Raw genomic sequence first — 13,451 nt, 5'->3', positions numbered from 1 at the left:
ATATTCAGGAAGCAGCAGCAGTAGTGTCTTCCCACTTGATAATCCACTGCCATTAACTTCAAGTTAACCAGATGTGCTGTCACCACCATCAACATTTTGTTAATTAAAATTCTGAGGAACTATTTTATTCAGTTGAACTAAAATTCTGTAGAGCCGTTATATTTAGTTGGTGAACATTAAAATTTCATTTAGTGTTTAATTTTCTTTCTTTAAAGGACTGTACAGTTAGTCATTTTCTGTTAAAAATATACAGCATATATAACCATCTGAAATCCTGCATTTTCAAAAATCCGGCACCCTTCAGGTCCGGAGGTTGCCGAATTTTTGAATACCTACCTGTACTAATTTTGGAGCTTGTATGTTTATATTATTGGTTCGAAGCTTCTGGATCTAGGCAGGAAAGCGGTGTCTAGCTTACTATAAGCAAACAGCACCAATTGGACACTAACATCAACAGGCAGTTAACATAAGTCATCTATTTTTTTACATACAGAAACTAATTAAAACTTTTTTTTAATATACAAATTATGCCAAGAGATTTAATAGATGGCACATTAAAGTATTTATCTGTATGCTGACCACAAGTAATTTGATTAATGTTTATAGCTACAGTGACAAAGTGGGAAAAACAACAACCGTTAACGATCATTTTGGTAGTGGTGGAAAGTTTATAACAGGCTTATCGTAGCTACCCACAGGTATTAGTTCAACATGTGTTACTCGCTTCACATGAGACTAGAGACTTTCAACTAGTAATTCCATAAACTTTTTTCACTAGAGACAAGTTGGTAGTTACAGTAACAAAGTGAAAAATGTATCAACAGTTACATATTTTCAAAGAGAAAATACTAGCAACCTATTGGCACAGCAGTAAGTTTACATATTAGGCCAATGGCAGTCATCATATTAAAACAAAAACGAAACATCTTGTTAAAGTTAATATTTGAAATTTACTTAATCTCAAATATTAACTTTCTGAAGACTTTAGATGCTATTATTAGCATTAAAACTAATGACCAAATTTATTGCCATCTTTTCACTTTCTATGGTATGTTTTTCATTATGTTTAAAAAAAACATGGAAAGTACATTAAATGACAATATAAAAATCACTAATTTACTGTATAAATTATGGAAATGAAATGTTCAATAGTATATTGTGTAAATATACTAAATTAGTAAATAAATTTTTTTTGCCTTTAAAAACATGGTGCTGAAATGATTTGATTTTAATGATTAAGTATTATCTAAAAAGGAATTAACTTGATAAACAATGTTTGCAAAATATAATATTGTTATAAAACTAGTGCTTCCAAAAAGGTACCTCTGTGTTCATGCACGCTGGCATAATATTTTGATTAACATAATGTCCTCATTTTTTTTGTTCAGCATTTCTCTTTTCTGAGATTCAGTTGTTGACTGTCACTTCCCACTTTAAAAATGCCAAGGAGCTTAGTGATATGTATTTTCAAATAAATTAAAACTTAGTCATACCAACAGTGAGTCATCTTCCTTAACTACCTAGTCTCTCCATAAATACTGTTCAAGTTGTAACAGTATTTATGGAGAGATTAGTGCATAAACCTATAAATGCATAATCTATTAGTAAATAATTTATAGCTTTCAGCACATGTATAATGTGCATATACCAAATCTTCCTTCAGGCTTGCGATACTGAGGTGTTGTTTCTTGCAGGCTCCAACCATAATTTGAAGTTCAACAGATTCAGATCGGGACTTCCAGACAGCCAATCAGATGGTGATATGTGGTCCTCGCCTTGTGTGCTGGGACTGAGTCCTGTTGGAAGGCCACCTGCTTATTGTGAAACATTGTTGTTTGGGGGCCATACCACAGGTTCCAGCACAGTTTCTTGATACAGAGGTTGATGACCTCTGTGAATCCTGAATGCTATGGCACATGCTGTGCACCCATCTGGGGCATATACCTGATTGTTTTGGCAGTTAAATAACTTCATTGGGCAAAATCTCATCTGGGAAGAGGATATCTGTGTTTTTTGTTCATGTAATGCCAGAGAAGTGTCTTTGATTATATCACCCTATGCTGCATAAGTTGTGGTGTTAGGAAGTGTCCAGTATAGCACGACGATAGGCTCTCGCCCCAGGTCATCAATTAGTACACTTGACATTTATCTCTTGCGACATCACTTTCTGTGTTCTCACAGAATTACAACGGAGGCATGTCTTCACGTGCTGTCGTATCCTAACACAGCATGGTCAACCTGCTCTGTCGCAGTCAGATATGTCTTCTGTATTGTTATAACAGTTAATAGTCCAATACACAAAAATCTTACTGATCCTGAGTATTTTAGCATGTTATAAATAACAAGTGGCTACATTCCAACCTTGTGAAATTCAGCTTTTTGTCCTCTTTCATTCCTTCTTAACCACTTGTTCACATGTTAGCGATGTGCTGGGTTTACAATCTCTCCTGTGTGGAATTTATATAAGACAACTATTTTGTACTTTCTGTACGCATTCCATATCTGCTCTGTCTTACTGTTCCACTTTTTGGAATGATACATATGAAATATCTCTTGCTCTGTTCAGAAGTGAGCAGTTCTGTTAATAACTTAACAGACTGTTACTTCTTGATAATAGGATGTAGATATAAATTCAAATTTTCATGCACCCAGTGTGAAGCTACAACCTGTCTTTCTACTTCCTTGTTTCATAAAGGATTAAAGTTGATCATTATCTTTCCATCCTCCAACCTACACATTTCACTGTATACTATGGCTTTTATAACCTTTCATTTGTGGAATTCACCAGTTTGATATGAGGATTGTCTATTAACCTTAGTAAGGTTAAACAAATTTTTAATGTGAATATGTGTGTATAATAATTTTATTATTACAAATATTTTGACCAGAAAATGGTCATTATCAGCATAATTATCAGAACAAAACAAACTAGAACTAAAAAATGTTAATCCTGGAGCTGAACCATGTGCTGAAATGCCTCCTAGTGGGTGGTTATAATAAAATAAGATTATAATTAAGGCCAAATTTAAAATTAAGTGATTTGAAATGAAAGTTAATTTGATAATGAAATGAATGATAAAGCATTATATTAAATTTTAAAAAATTATGATATTCTTGTGGATATCATGTGTGTGTAATTAAACCTAGTAAAGTTTAGTTGGGTTAAGAAGTAACTGTTTTTAATATAATTTGTGCACTTTCTTTTACATGTGTTGGTGGAATTATAATCTGGTGAGTTGTATGATCTTTTAAAGGATAATACTTTTATTGTTATATTCTGTTTGATTCATTATCATCAGAGCACTATCCTTGCAAGTTCTAGTTATAATCTCACACATAACTTCTAGAGTTATTTCTTCCTGTGGACTATAGTTTTTAGGAGATTAGCTACATCCAGATGAACACTGTTAGCAACTTTATAGTAGATCTCACATTCACTTTCGTTATTTCAGGTACTTGTCTGGATGCAAGAAAAAGTTACAACCTTGGCTGAGGGCTTCTGTTAAATCATTGTTAGTGCTCTACATGAGGTTATGAATGATTAACTCCAAAGTTATGAGAAAAAAAAACTTGACATTGTCAGCATCCACGAATGCGTTAGCAGAGTTAATATCAGGTGGTATGGTCACTTAAACAGAATGGTCGAAGAAAGATTAGCAAAAACAAGTGTTCTCTACCCTTGAGGGTTCAAAACGACCCAGAGGAAGACCAAGATATAGGTGGATTGATACGGTATAAAGTGCCTGAGATGATAGAAATATAAGATCTGATAATGTTGGAGTCTTGACAAGTAATAGACTGATTTGGAGGAAAATTGTAGATAGGAAGGTAGTAATGATGTAATTTTTTCCATGTAGTACTATCATATCCTGTTACACCCCTTGAAGGTATATGGCAGGAATTTGATGATGATGATACAAATAATAAAACTTCATACCTTAAACAAAATTACCTTGTTAGTACTTTGCCCCTTGAAAGCCAGCGAATTTCAGAACGAAGCAAAAGTTGTATATATTCACAGCAGAGCACCGACTGTTATTTAACGGTCGAGCCTTAATAAAATTAACTAACTTTACTGCATTGTATAGCAGTTTTAAAATCTGATGGCATTCCTTTGGAGGCTAACGATTCCCTATGTATGAAATCCAGAGCTACTTCCTTGATTTTAGAAACAACTCCACTATGCCTGCCTGTAAGGGTGTGAGCTCCATTAGAACAGAAGTCCATACATTTTTCCAACTGGATCCCATCGTGCATTATGTAAATATTGAGAGTGCAAAATATTTCTTCTCCAGTTGTTCGGGATGGCAATTTTATTAGATCAGACCAAGTGCTTGGATCTGGGGAGCGGAAGCAATCATTGACCATAGAAAAGAGAGAGAGAAATCTAAATAATTCAAAATTAGCACTATCGTGGTGCAGTAAGATGCAAGGCTACGAATGTATAGAAGAATGATAATCTATACAAAAAGAAATAGACTAAATGCTTGTGGTCAGAGTTCTACAAAAAATTCAAAGAGACAAAGTTCTACAAAATAGAATATCGTCATGAATGTTGTTATCATGCACATATCTTACGTAGCATATTAACTACGCCTCATTTGAAACATCAGCAGTCTCGTCTATTTGTAACGCATAATAAGGGATCTTCTTAACTCTTTCGAGTAATTGAGATTCCACATCACCTGACATATCATTAATTCTGCGACCAACAGTATCAAATTAACATCTTTTAGTAACTTGTTGCGAAACAGTTTTTATCACAACATTTATAGTTGGAAGTAGTAAATATTTCCTGATAGAATGAAGTTTTCCTGTTTTCGCTATGCGTAAACGGTCAGACCATTACTAGTTTTTTTTTTAGAAGCAGTTAAAAATCTAGACATATTTATCGAGTTAGCATTAGTAATGAAACACAAAATAAGAAAGTCATTTTAAGACCACCCAGACTATTTTAAATCCAGTCCTGGATGCCATGATAGTTTATCGACTGCAATTTTGAATATTTCCACAATTATTTTATTCTTTTTTTAACAATTCGTGTGTAGAGGCTTAAGTGCTGTGAGGACATCATGTTGGAGGCTTAATGGATAGCCGCATCCAAGAATCCAGTTTACTATGGAAAAGAACAATTGTTTACCCTTCCTAGACACCTTAGTCACATGCCTGCCTAATGATACACTTGCCTTGTATACAGAAAACCCACGCACAGGCAGATACATTCACAAACTCTCCCACCACCACCTGTCTCAACAATATGGCATTATTAAAACTCTTACCAAGAGAGCCCACAATCTTTGTGCCAGTGGAACCTCCCTCACTACTGAGCTTAACCACATACACAGCACTTTCCTCTCCAATGGCTACAGCGATCACAGTATCAAAAAAATAATCAGTTCCTCCCCCATTCCCTGTTCTTCTCGTCAAAAAGATTTTAAAAATGCCATCACCATACCCTACATCCGTGGTACATCCGAAAAAATAGCCAGGATACTAAAAAAGTGCAACCTACACACAGCATATAAGCCCCACTGCAAACTTGCTGCCATTATCCGTTCTACGAAAGATCAGCTCCCTCCTCTCTCTCTGCCTGGAGTTTACAAAGTAAGGTGGCGTACTTTGAACAGACAGGCAGATCAGTATCCATCTGCCTGGAGGGACACAAGTCTTACATCTGTAAACGCAACTATGGCCATTCAGGCTTGGCTGACCATGTTTTGGACACCACCCACAGGGTATCATGTAAGAAAACCACCATGCTCCATCACAGCAAATTCAAGAAAGGGAGACTTTTCTTAGAAGCAGCAGCAGCTCCCAGAAACCAAATCTTAATAAATACGGTTGCATTAAGCTTCCGAAGATTTGGGAAACACTCATCACCAGAGGTCCCACCTTACATTCCAGGCCACCTACTACCGCCCTTAGAGGGCGCTCCACCTAGATATGACTTTAGTGTCACCCATGTGGTTGGGCTTAGTATTGTATGAAATTTGTGTGCATGTTACATTAATTGTTTTTGTAATCCCCGTAGATGTTCCTAGTGACTAGGACGAAATATAGGAAGTATTAAATTCTATTTTAATTTTTTTTAACAATGTTATATCTAGTCCCAGGTGGAAAAGAAAGGTACAAATTAAGATATGTGCTTAGAGAATATACTAAAATAACTTATGTGATTCATTTTTTAAATAATTTTAAACTGTTTCAGGAAACGCAGTCGACGACTGGATCATTCCCCGGACAGGAGAAGACGATGAATACAGCATTTTGATTTTTATAGCTATTATATATCTCAAAAAATAAATGTTTACATAAATACTGGCTTCGGGTTTAATTTGCATATAGTTCAGTTCACATTTTCATTCTGAAATCACTTTTTTTATTAAATTATAATTTTGCACATGAATGAATGAAAACCAAGTAGCAAATGTCATCAAGTTTTGATTGATATTTCATATATTTCACTATATATGGCAAATCAATACACTGATTTGTATTATACTAATACAAACAAGATACTAAAACATTCTATGGCACATAAGACACAATTTAATACTGAAATTGTGTGAAATACAGACTACTATTGTTGTCATGATCTTAAAAAGTGGCAGCAGTACATGTACACCAAGGAATCTGCCTCCTTTTCTCAAAACAGCTGATTCATCCAGAAGATGATTTCTTGCCAAATTCTCAAGACTGGTTTCTATATTATTGTTGTGAACTGAGTAGCATGGCAGAGATTCAGGATTTCATCACAATAGCTTAATGAACATAGACTAGAAATAAGTTTTCACACGTTTTCAACTTGTGTCCTCTACTTTAGTAGAATCTTCATTTTAATTTGGGAAAAAGGAAGGGATATCGTAAATGGATAGTTTACTCTCTGGCTAACAGAGAGCAAACTATAGATTCAAATCAAAATGTGAAACAGGCACCATGCTTGTTGGAATCATGAAATGTCACAAAAGAATATTTCATCCTCTTTTCAGTACTGTGTGTGTATATGTATATATATCTACTCTATAATATAAAATAAGCCTTTTTTTTTGTAACGTTTTTGTCAAGTTATTTGAAGCGTTTTGAAACTCAGGGGTTACCCTCAGTGTTGAGTCATCAGAATTCAAGGAGAACCGGCCTACCAGTCTGGAACTCGGGGGATTGGGTGCCGGGGGTGGACCCCTTTCGATTCTTCAAAATTTGAGTCATCAGAATTCAAGGAGAACCGGCCTACCCATCCGGAACTCGGGGGTACTGCAATCTGTCCTACTTTGGACAAACAGGACGCGCTATAGAAAAAAGAATTCAGGAACATCAATCACACATTCAGCACAACAAATCTGATAAGTCTGGATTAGCTCAGCACGGAATAGAGACAAGCTGCAACATCCTCTGGTCGAAGACTCGCCTCCTACAGAGATGTTGCTATAAATTTTAACGTTTATTTAAAGAAAGTGCCGAGGCCTTAGTTCAACGCCCTAAGTTGAATCGAAATGACTGTATATCTTTATCAAAAATATGGGAAAGTTTAATCAGGATAACACATTAATATATATAATTTTTTTTTTAAATTAAGACTTTAATTCTTACATTAGTCTAATGTTATTATATGAATTTGTGAATTAATATCTTTAATTTAATCATTACTCTGATAAAAAATGTTTTCCTCTCTTTAATACTTAGTGATATAACATCACGTGGCTCGTTCTACTTTTGAATGATCAGTTGTTGGTATTCTACCTTGTTAAAAAAAAACTGTTCCTATTATAGCCATTCAAGATAGTTATTTTCAGACTGAAATATTTGGTGAATTAAAATATATTATTCTTGTGTAAACGTGTCTATATATTATATTGTTATGTATTTGTTATTTAGAAGAATATCATCTGTTTTTGTCTTCTTTGTTTTGGTAACTCCAATTTTTCAACCAGGTATTGGTTGAAAAATTGGAGTTACCAAAGGTACAACAAATTCTGTTGATGTTGAGTTGGAGTTTGTTCCAGTAGCTGACTTTTCACTGTTCACCCCAGATTCCTCACTAAAACAGCAAAGCCTTATCTAAACGGGCCACACCTTAGCCAGCATGGAATTCCAACCTGGTGATTGGATATTGGATCAGAAGTCCTGGCTGGCTCTCAGTGTTTTTAAAGAAGCTATCTATATGGAGATCTCCCAGTTATCTAGCTTTTACCTTAAATTACTCTTCTACAAAAGGCTTCTATAAACCGATAGTACATGTACATTCGTACTGGGGGTGGGTTTTTAGGATTTTTTAAAATTTATTTTTTGCCTGCTCTAGAGACCAAACATGGAACTTTTTTTAAGCCACTTCAGGCCTTCAATAAGTAGGGAAGTGGTATCACACCAGGCAATGAAATCCATCTCCCACCTAAAAGCAATAAATAGGTATAAATATTTAAAGATATGAAATGTAAGAAAAGTCTAATTATTTAAATATCCCAGGGCAATTGTGTATTAATAGCACGATTTTACTAAAATAGGATGATCAGTTGGAAGTGATCAGGTTACTTATCAAGTTTCGAAGTTGGTGAGATTATGTATGGTCTAAGACAGTGTTTCTTAAACTTTTTGAGACTCTAGAATCCTACATAAAAATATTTTTCACAGAACCCCTGTGAAAAATTATGACAAAATATTTTAATCAAGAAAATATTACAAATAATTGTCCAACAACAGTTGTCCATTTAGTAGAATGGACAACTGTTGTTGGACAGCATTTTCCTCATTTACTGAAGGATTTTTTTTCCCAGAAACTACATCTAATACAAGGTATAAATGTCTGTATACTCTAAGGAACTGCAGCATGTTTTAGCAGAACTCTAATGTTCTATGAAACACGTTTAAGAAACACTGGTGTAGGAGAGTTCATAACACAGTAATTAACCCTTATTAGTTCAGAAAGTTACTTTCTGAACAATGCAGTTTGATTTCATTATTTTGGAAAAGTGTGTTTTGATTTCCAGAACATGTTTATTATGAAGTATTCATATTTCAGTGGCCACTTGATTTTTAACCTAAAACATAACTAAAAGATTTAAATAAATATATGTATACACACACACACATTCAGCACAGTAGAGATTAACTGAAAATATTATATAGTTAATAACGGTTAACATGTGTAAAGAACAATATAATTTATTAATCTATTACACTACAGAAATAAGACATGTGGCCTGAATACTATCTCTAAGGTTCTTACTTTGAACTAACTGAATGCTCATCAGAAAAGAAAATACAAGAACACCAATCTTACATTAGCGACAGAAATTCTGGCTTGACACAGCATGGAATAGATGTGGACCACATTATCCTGAAACACACTTCATCTGTGCTGCTATAAATTTGAATTTTGTTTAAAGAAAGTGTCGAGGCCTTCAAACATTTTAACTTAATTGGAACAACCACCTCTCACTATCTAAAATATAGTAAGTTTCTGATCACACATCACTGACATTTTTTTTCTTCAGTTAATAATTACTAATACAATGTTTCCTCGGTTATACCTTTTGCTTTATGTATAACATCATGCAGCTCTTACTATTTCAAATCATTCCATTGTTCATGTTTCACCTTGTACTATTTCCTTATGTTTTCATGTAAATTAAAGAAACCTCAGGGCACAAGTATCCCAAAGAATAGTTATCAAATGGAAAACTTTGTAATGTAGATGGCAGATAATGGGGGAAGGTATAGACATTAGATCAGGTAGTGTTGCATAGAGTGGCCCTCCAGTGATGAGTCCTACTCCATGGAGATGAGTTGTGTAATAACCATATAGTTTGTGTAAACATCATGCTGGGCCAATTTGAACTGAAGCTTTAACAATTTGTTTCATTATTGGAATGCTGTGAGTTGGCATAATAACTATGAAAACAGAGCAAAACTTATTGAAGAATTTTTTGCATGAGTCACACAGGTATCATCAGTGCAAGAGTAGAGAACAGTAGTCCTATTCTGGCAATTCTAAAAAGCACTATCTTAGTAGCTAATGTGAGATAACTAAAACAGTCAATTTCCTGACTTAAAAATTTATATATAAAGTTAGAAAAGATTTAGCAGATTTTTTTTTTTTTTTTTTTAGGCTAGGTAACTATTAGTAGTCTTACATTAGCTACTACTAAGGTGGTGTGTTTTAGAATCATCTGTTATTGTTTGATTGCTGTAGACTTCATCTTCCGTTGGTATATATGAAAAAAAATGTATAGTTGTTTGGGACAATGTAAATAAATAGTGGAGATTTCCTGTCAGAGAAATATTTCAAAAGAGCATATGTTGTGAGTTAACAAATTTGATTATTTTATTTTTGAGATAGATGATGTAAAGAGGCTCCCAGAGAAAGTGTTTCAACAGTTTGAACCTAAGGCATATTCTCATGCACAGGTGCGTTAAAGGGAATGATTGAGCATGCAATTATAATGAGCTGTTTTTAAATTTCCCATTGTTCTCTGTATTTTTTTTTATACACTGGCAATGCTTTTTGATATTCAAAATGAAATAACTGTTTAGTTAATTGTACATTCTACCTTTTCATTGTGGTTCTTTATTCAGAGGAAATTCTACAGGTTCCTCTTATCATCTGTCATGCACATTTTTCCCAAACTGTACCTTCCACATTGCAAGAAAACATGTTCAATGCCTTTGAGATCGCAAAATTTTCATATCCAGATATCTGTTAAGGAAAATCATTTTTTAAATAATGAAATTAGTCTTCAAAACTACTCAAATCACATAGCTAACCTTCTCAGAAATAACTATAGTAATGCAATCCGTTTTGTGGTTGCAGTGTAGTTTATAGATTCCAGTGCCAATCCAAATATAACAATATATGTTGGAACCATCATTCATTCATTCAGACTGGTCATGATTAACAGAGCATTATTATTTCTGAATATGTAAAACTGCAAGAAAAAAAGGTTAATGAAAGAATGCCAGCCATAATATTGAAATATTAATACAGAACATACTCAATTTTTAATATATTTGCACAGTGAGTCAAAAGACTTAACTCTTGCAAGAATGATGGAAATAGTGACATATAAGTTTAAATCTAAACAGTTTCAAACTATTGTATGTAAACCTAATCCAGCTGGTCAGTAATTTTCATTGATGAATGTAATTTTTTTTATTTAAGTAAAGCAATGCAGAACAATTTCTTCACTGCCTGGGGATGGAATTTGATATGTCATTTTTGATTTTCTATAATCATTTTCCTTCCAGCTGCCGAATGCAGTTCAGGCATTTAATTAGAACTAAACACTATTTTTAATATAGCACTACCAGTTACTTTGTGCAAAATAGTGAATTTAATTTAAAAAAAAAAGAAGTCAGTAAGAAAAAACTGATTTCAGGTGCCTTTTTTGGGGTAGTGCATCCCTGGGTAGGGATATACTTATAAGACTGCACTTTGTCAAACAAACCTAAATGTGTGTGTGTAAGGTTACACAGTCTTAAGAGAATCAGCAGCAGTCCTTACCAAAATCATGCACCTCAAACCATGTTATGTAAATTACAATAGCAGTTAAGAAAAATAAACAAACCATTCAAATAACAAACATGTATTTAATCATTACTTTAATGATTCACATACTGTCGTCATACAAGTAACTTCACATGTTCATTTTATATACATACATTTTAGTTACCAGTGGTAAGGGCCTGAAACTATGCATAGTTCAGAACCAATTCCTAATTTCTATCATGCATGCTTAATTAATACACCCATTGTAAAAGAAATCAGTTAACTATGAAAAGCCAATGACTTTTTTTTTTCAGTTATCTTCATTACCATTTAACAGTAGAACAAAAACACAACAGGTCATATTTATGAAAAAAAAGGCCACCTGGACATTAAATGTAATTCAAATGCAGTGAGAAACCTTAGTGTGATATAATTTTATGACTTATCTACAATGCATATATAACTCAGCAACAACTAAGCTATAGTTCAATAACAGAAACCTCTCTTTTACAGAAATATTCTATACAAAAAAGGAAAACTGCATTATTTTTAATAACATCATGGAAAATTTCTTCAATTATTAATCTCCCATTTAGCCTAGGATAAAAATAAAAACTTGCCATCTACTTTGTAAACTGAATTCAGGGTAGTGATTTTTTCCAAAATAATATCCAGAGGAAGATGCTGTGATGATATCTGAAAGAGAAAATATACATCAACTTTAATCATTTGATATATTAAAATAATCATTTTGATCATGGCTTAAAAATATGCAAAATTAAACTATATAGGATGTTTAGAATTAATAGGAAATTTTAGGAAAAATATAATGTAAGCTTTTACAGAGAAACAAATTCTACAACTGATTTTTCTTAACTTTAATAATTATCTAGTGACACTAATGTGACAGTAGTTTGTTTCATTTGTTATTGTAATGAATTTTCTAGAGCCATTTTCAAGTTCCATGATTTTAGACACGTGGAAGTAATTTACTTTCAAATAATGCAAGCAAATTGGCATAAACTTTGATTTCAGACTGTGGGTGCAGGGCTGACCATTTTATCCCATTCAAATTATAATGCAAATTAAACTCTTTGTATTCACTTTATATTAATTACAATGAATGCAGTTAAGGGACAAAACTATATAACAAATGAGCCCCTCACACACAGCCTTTTTAAGGAATGTAGAGAAAAACCAACCAGGGTTTCTGTGTCCAATCCTCACCTCATGGTACATCCGGTTTATATGTATCCACCTGCATATTGAACAACCAAGGAGGCTTGCAATTTGCAAACTAGCTAACCAAGTTGTATTCTGTATTGGCTTAAACCAAAAATGACAGTACATATCACACCAACTGGGGTCACACAGTTAAACAAGGCTCTCATTGTTTTCATCAGGGAACCAGAGTGAACAGTGTAAACTCAAATGCAACATCAGTAAAATTCAAGATAGACATCATTAACCTAAGCAGTATCAACTGACAGAGGAATTAGAGAAGTACTGCCTCGACATAATTAATCACAAAGAAAACAAGTGAGATATTCAGATGTTTCTGTAACTGCAAATGTATCTTTAAAGAAAATGCTGTAATTTTTCTACATAACCTCAGTCTTATAAATTAAAGATACCAAGAAATTATATACTTGGTTTAATTCTTTATCCAAGTGTAAGCAAACAAAGTTTGCACCTGAATCTTATAAATGGATTATCTATGCTAAAACCATGGGAAATCAAGGACTATATGGCTTAAATATTATATATTTTATTCATGAACACACATTTAATCCTAATAGTATCGTTTTATACCTGGCTATCTCATGACTGCATATAAAGAAAGATTATTCTCTACATACTTCACTGTTTCATTTTTTTGAATTTCCAACTGTAATACACCGATTCATGATATGCTTTCTGAATTATCAGTCCTTTAACCAGTCTTAGTTAATTAAATATTCAACTGATTTTG

At 33.5% G+C, this 13,451-nt stretch overlaps 2 protein-coding genes across 2 annotated transcripts in view; one reads left to right on the top strand and one right to left on the bottom strand.

Moving 5' to 3' along the window:
- Nucleotides 1-6,316, top strand: part of tsu (40S ribosomal protein S12 homolog tsunagi) — a 43,042-nt gene extending 36,726 nt beyond the window's left edge. The window contains exon 6 of the mRNA XM_090404041.1: nucleotides 6,209-6,316. Coding sequence (XP_090260167.1) covers nucleotides 6,209-6,257 — 49 coding nt within the window. The 3' untranslated portion in view covers nucleotides 6,258-6,316. The remainder of the gene's footprint in view (nucleotides 1-6,208) is intronic.
- A 5,125-nt stretch (nucleotides 6,317-11,441) lies between these two features.
- The window catches only part of LOC150099708 (uncharacterized), a 208,030-nt gene continuing 206,020 nt past the window's right edge, over nucleotides 11,442-13,451 (bottom strand). The window contains exon 3 of the mRNA XM_090403674.1: nucleotides 11,442-12,175. The gene's annotated coding sequence lies outside the window, so the exon portion shown is untranslated. The remainder of the gene's footprint in view (nucleotides 12,176-13,451) is intronic.

Source organism: Typopeltis vanoorti, chromosome 14 (genome assembly GCF_054136105.1).
Source record: "Typopeltis vanoorti isolate ZY-2024b chromosome 14, IOZ_Tvanoo_1.0, whole genome shotgun sequence".
Taxonomy (NCBI): Eukaryota; Metazoa; Arthropoda; class Arachnida; order Uropygi; family Thelyphonidae; genus Typopeltis; species Typopeltis vanoorti.
This window is presented reverse-complemented; position numbering and strand designations above follow the sequence as displayed.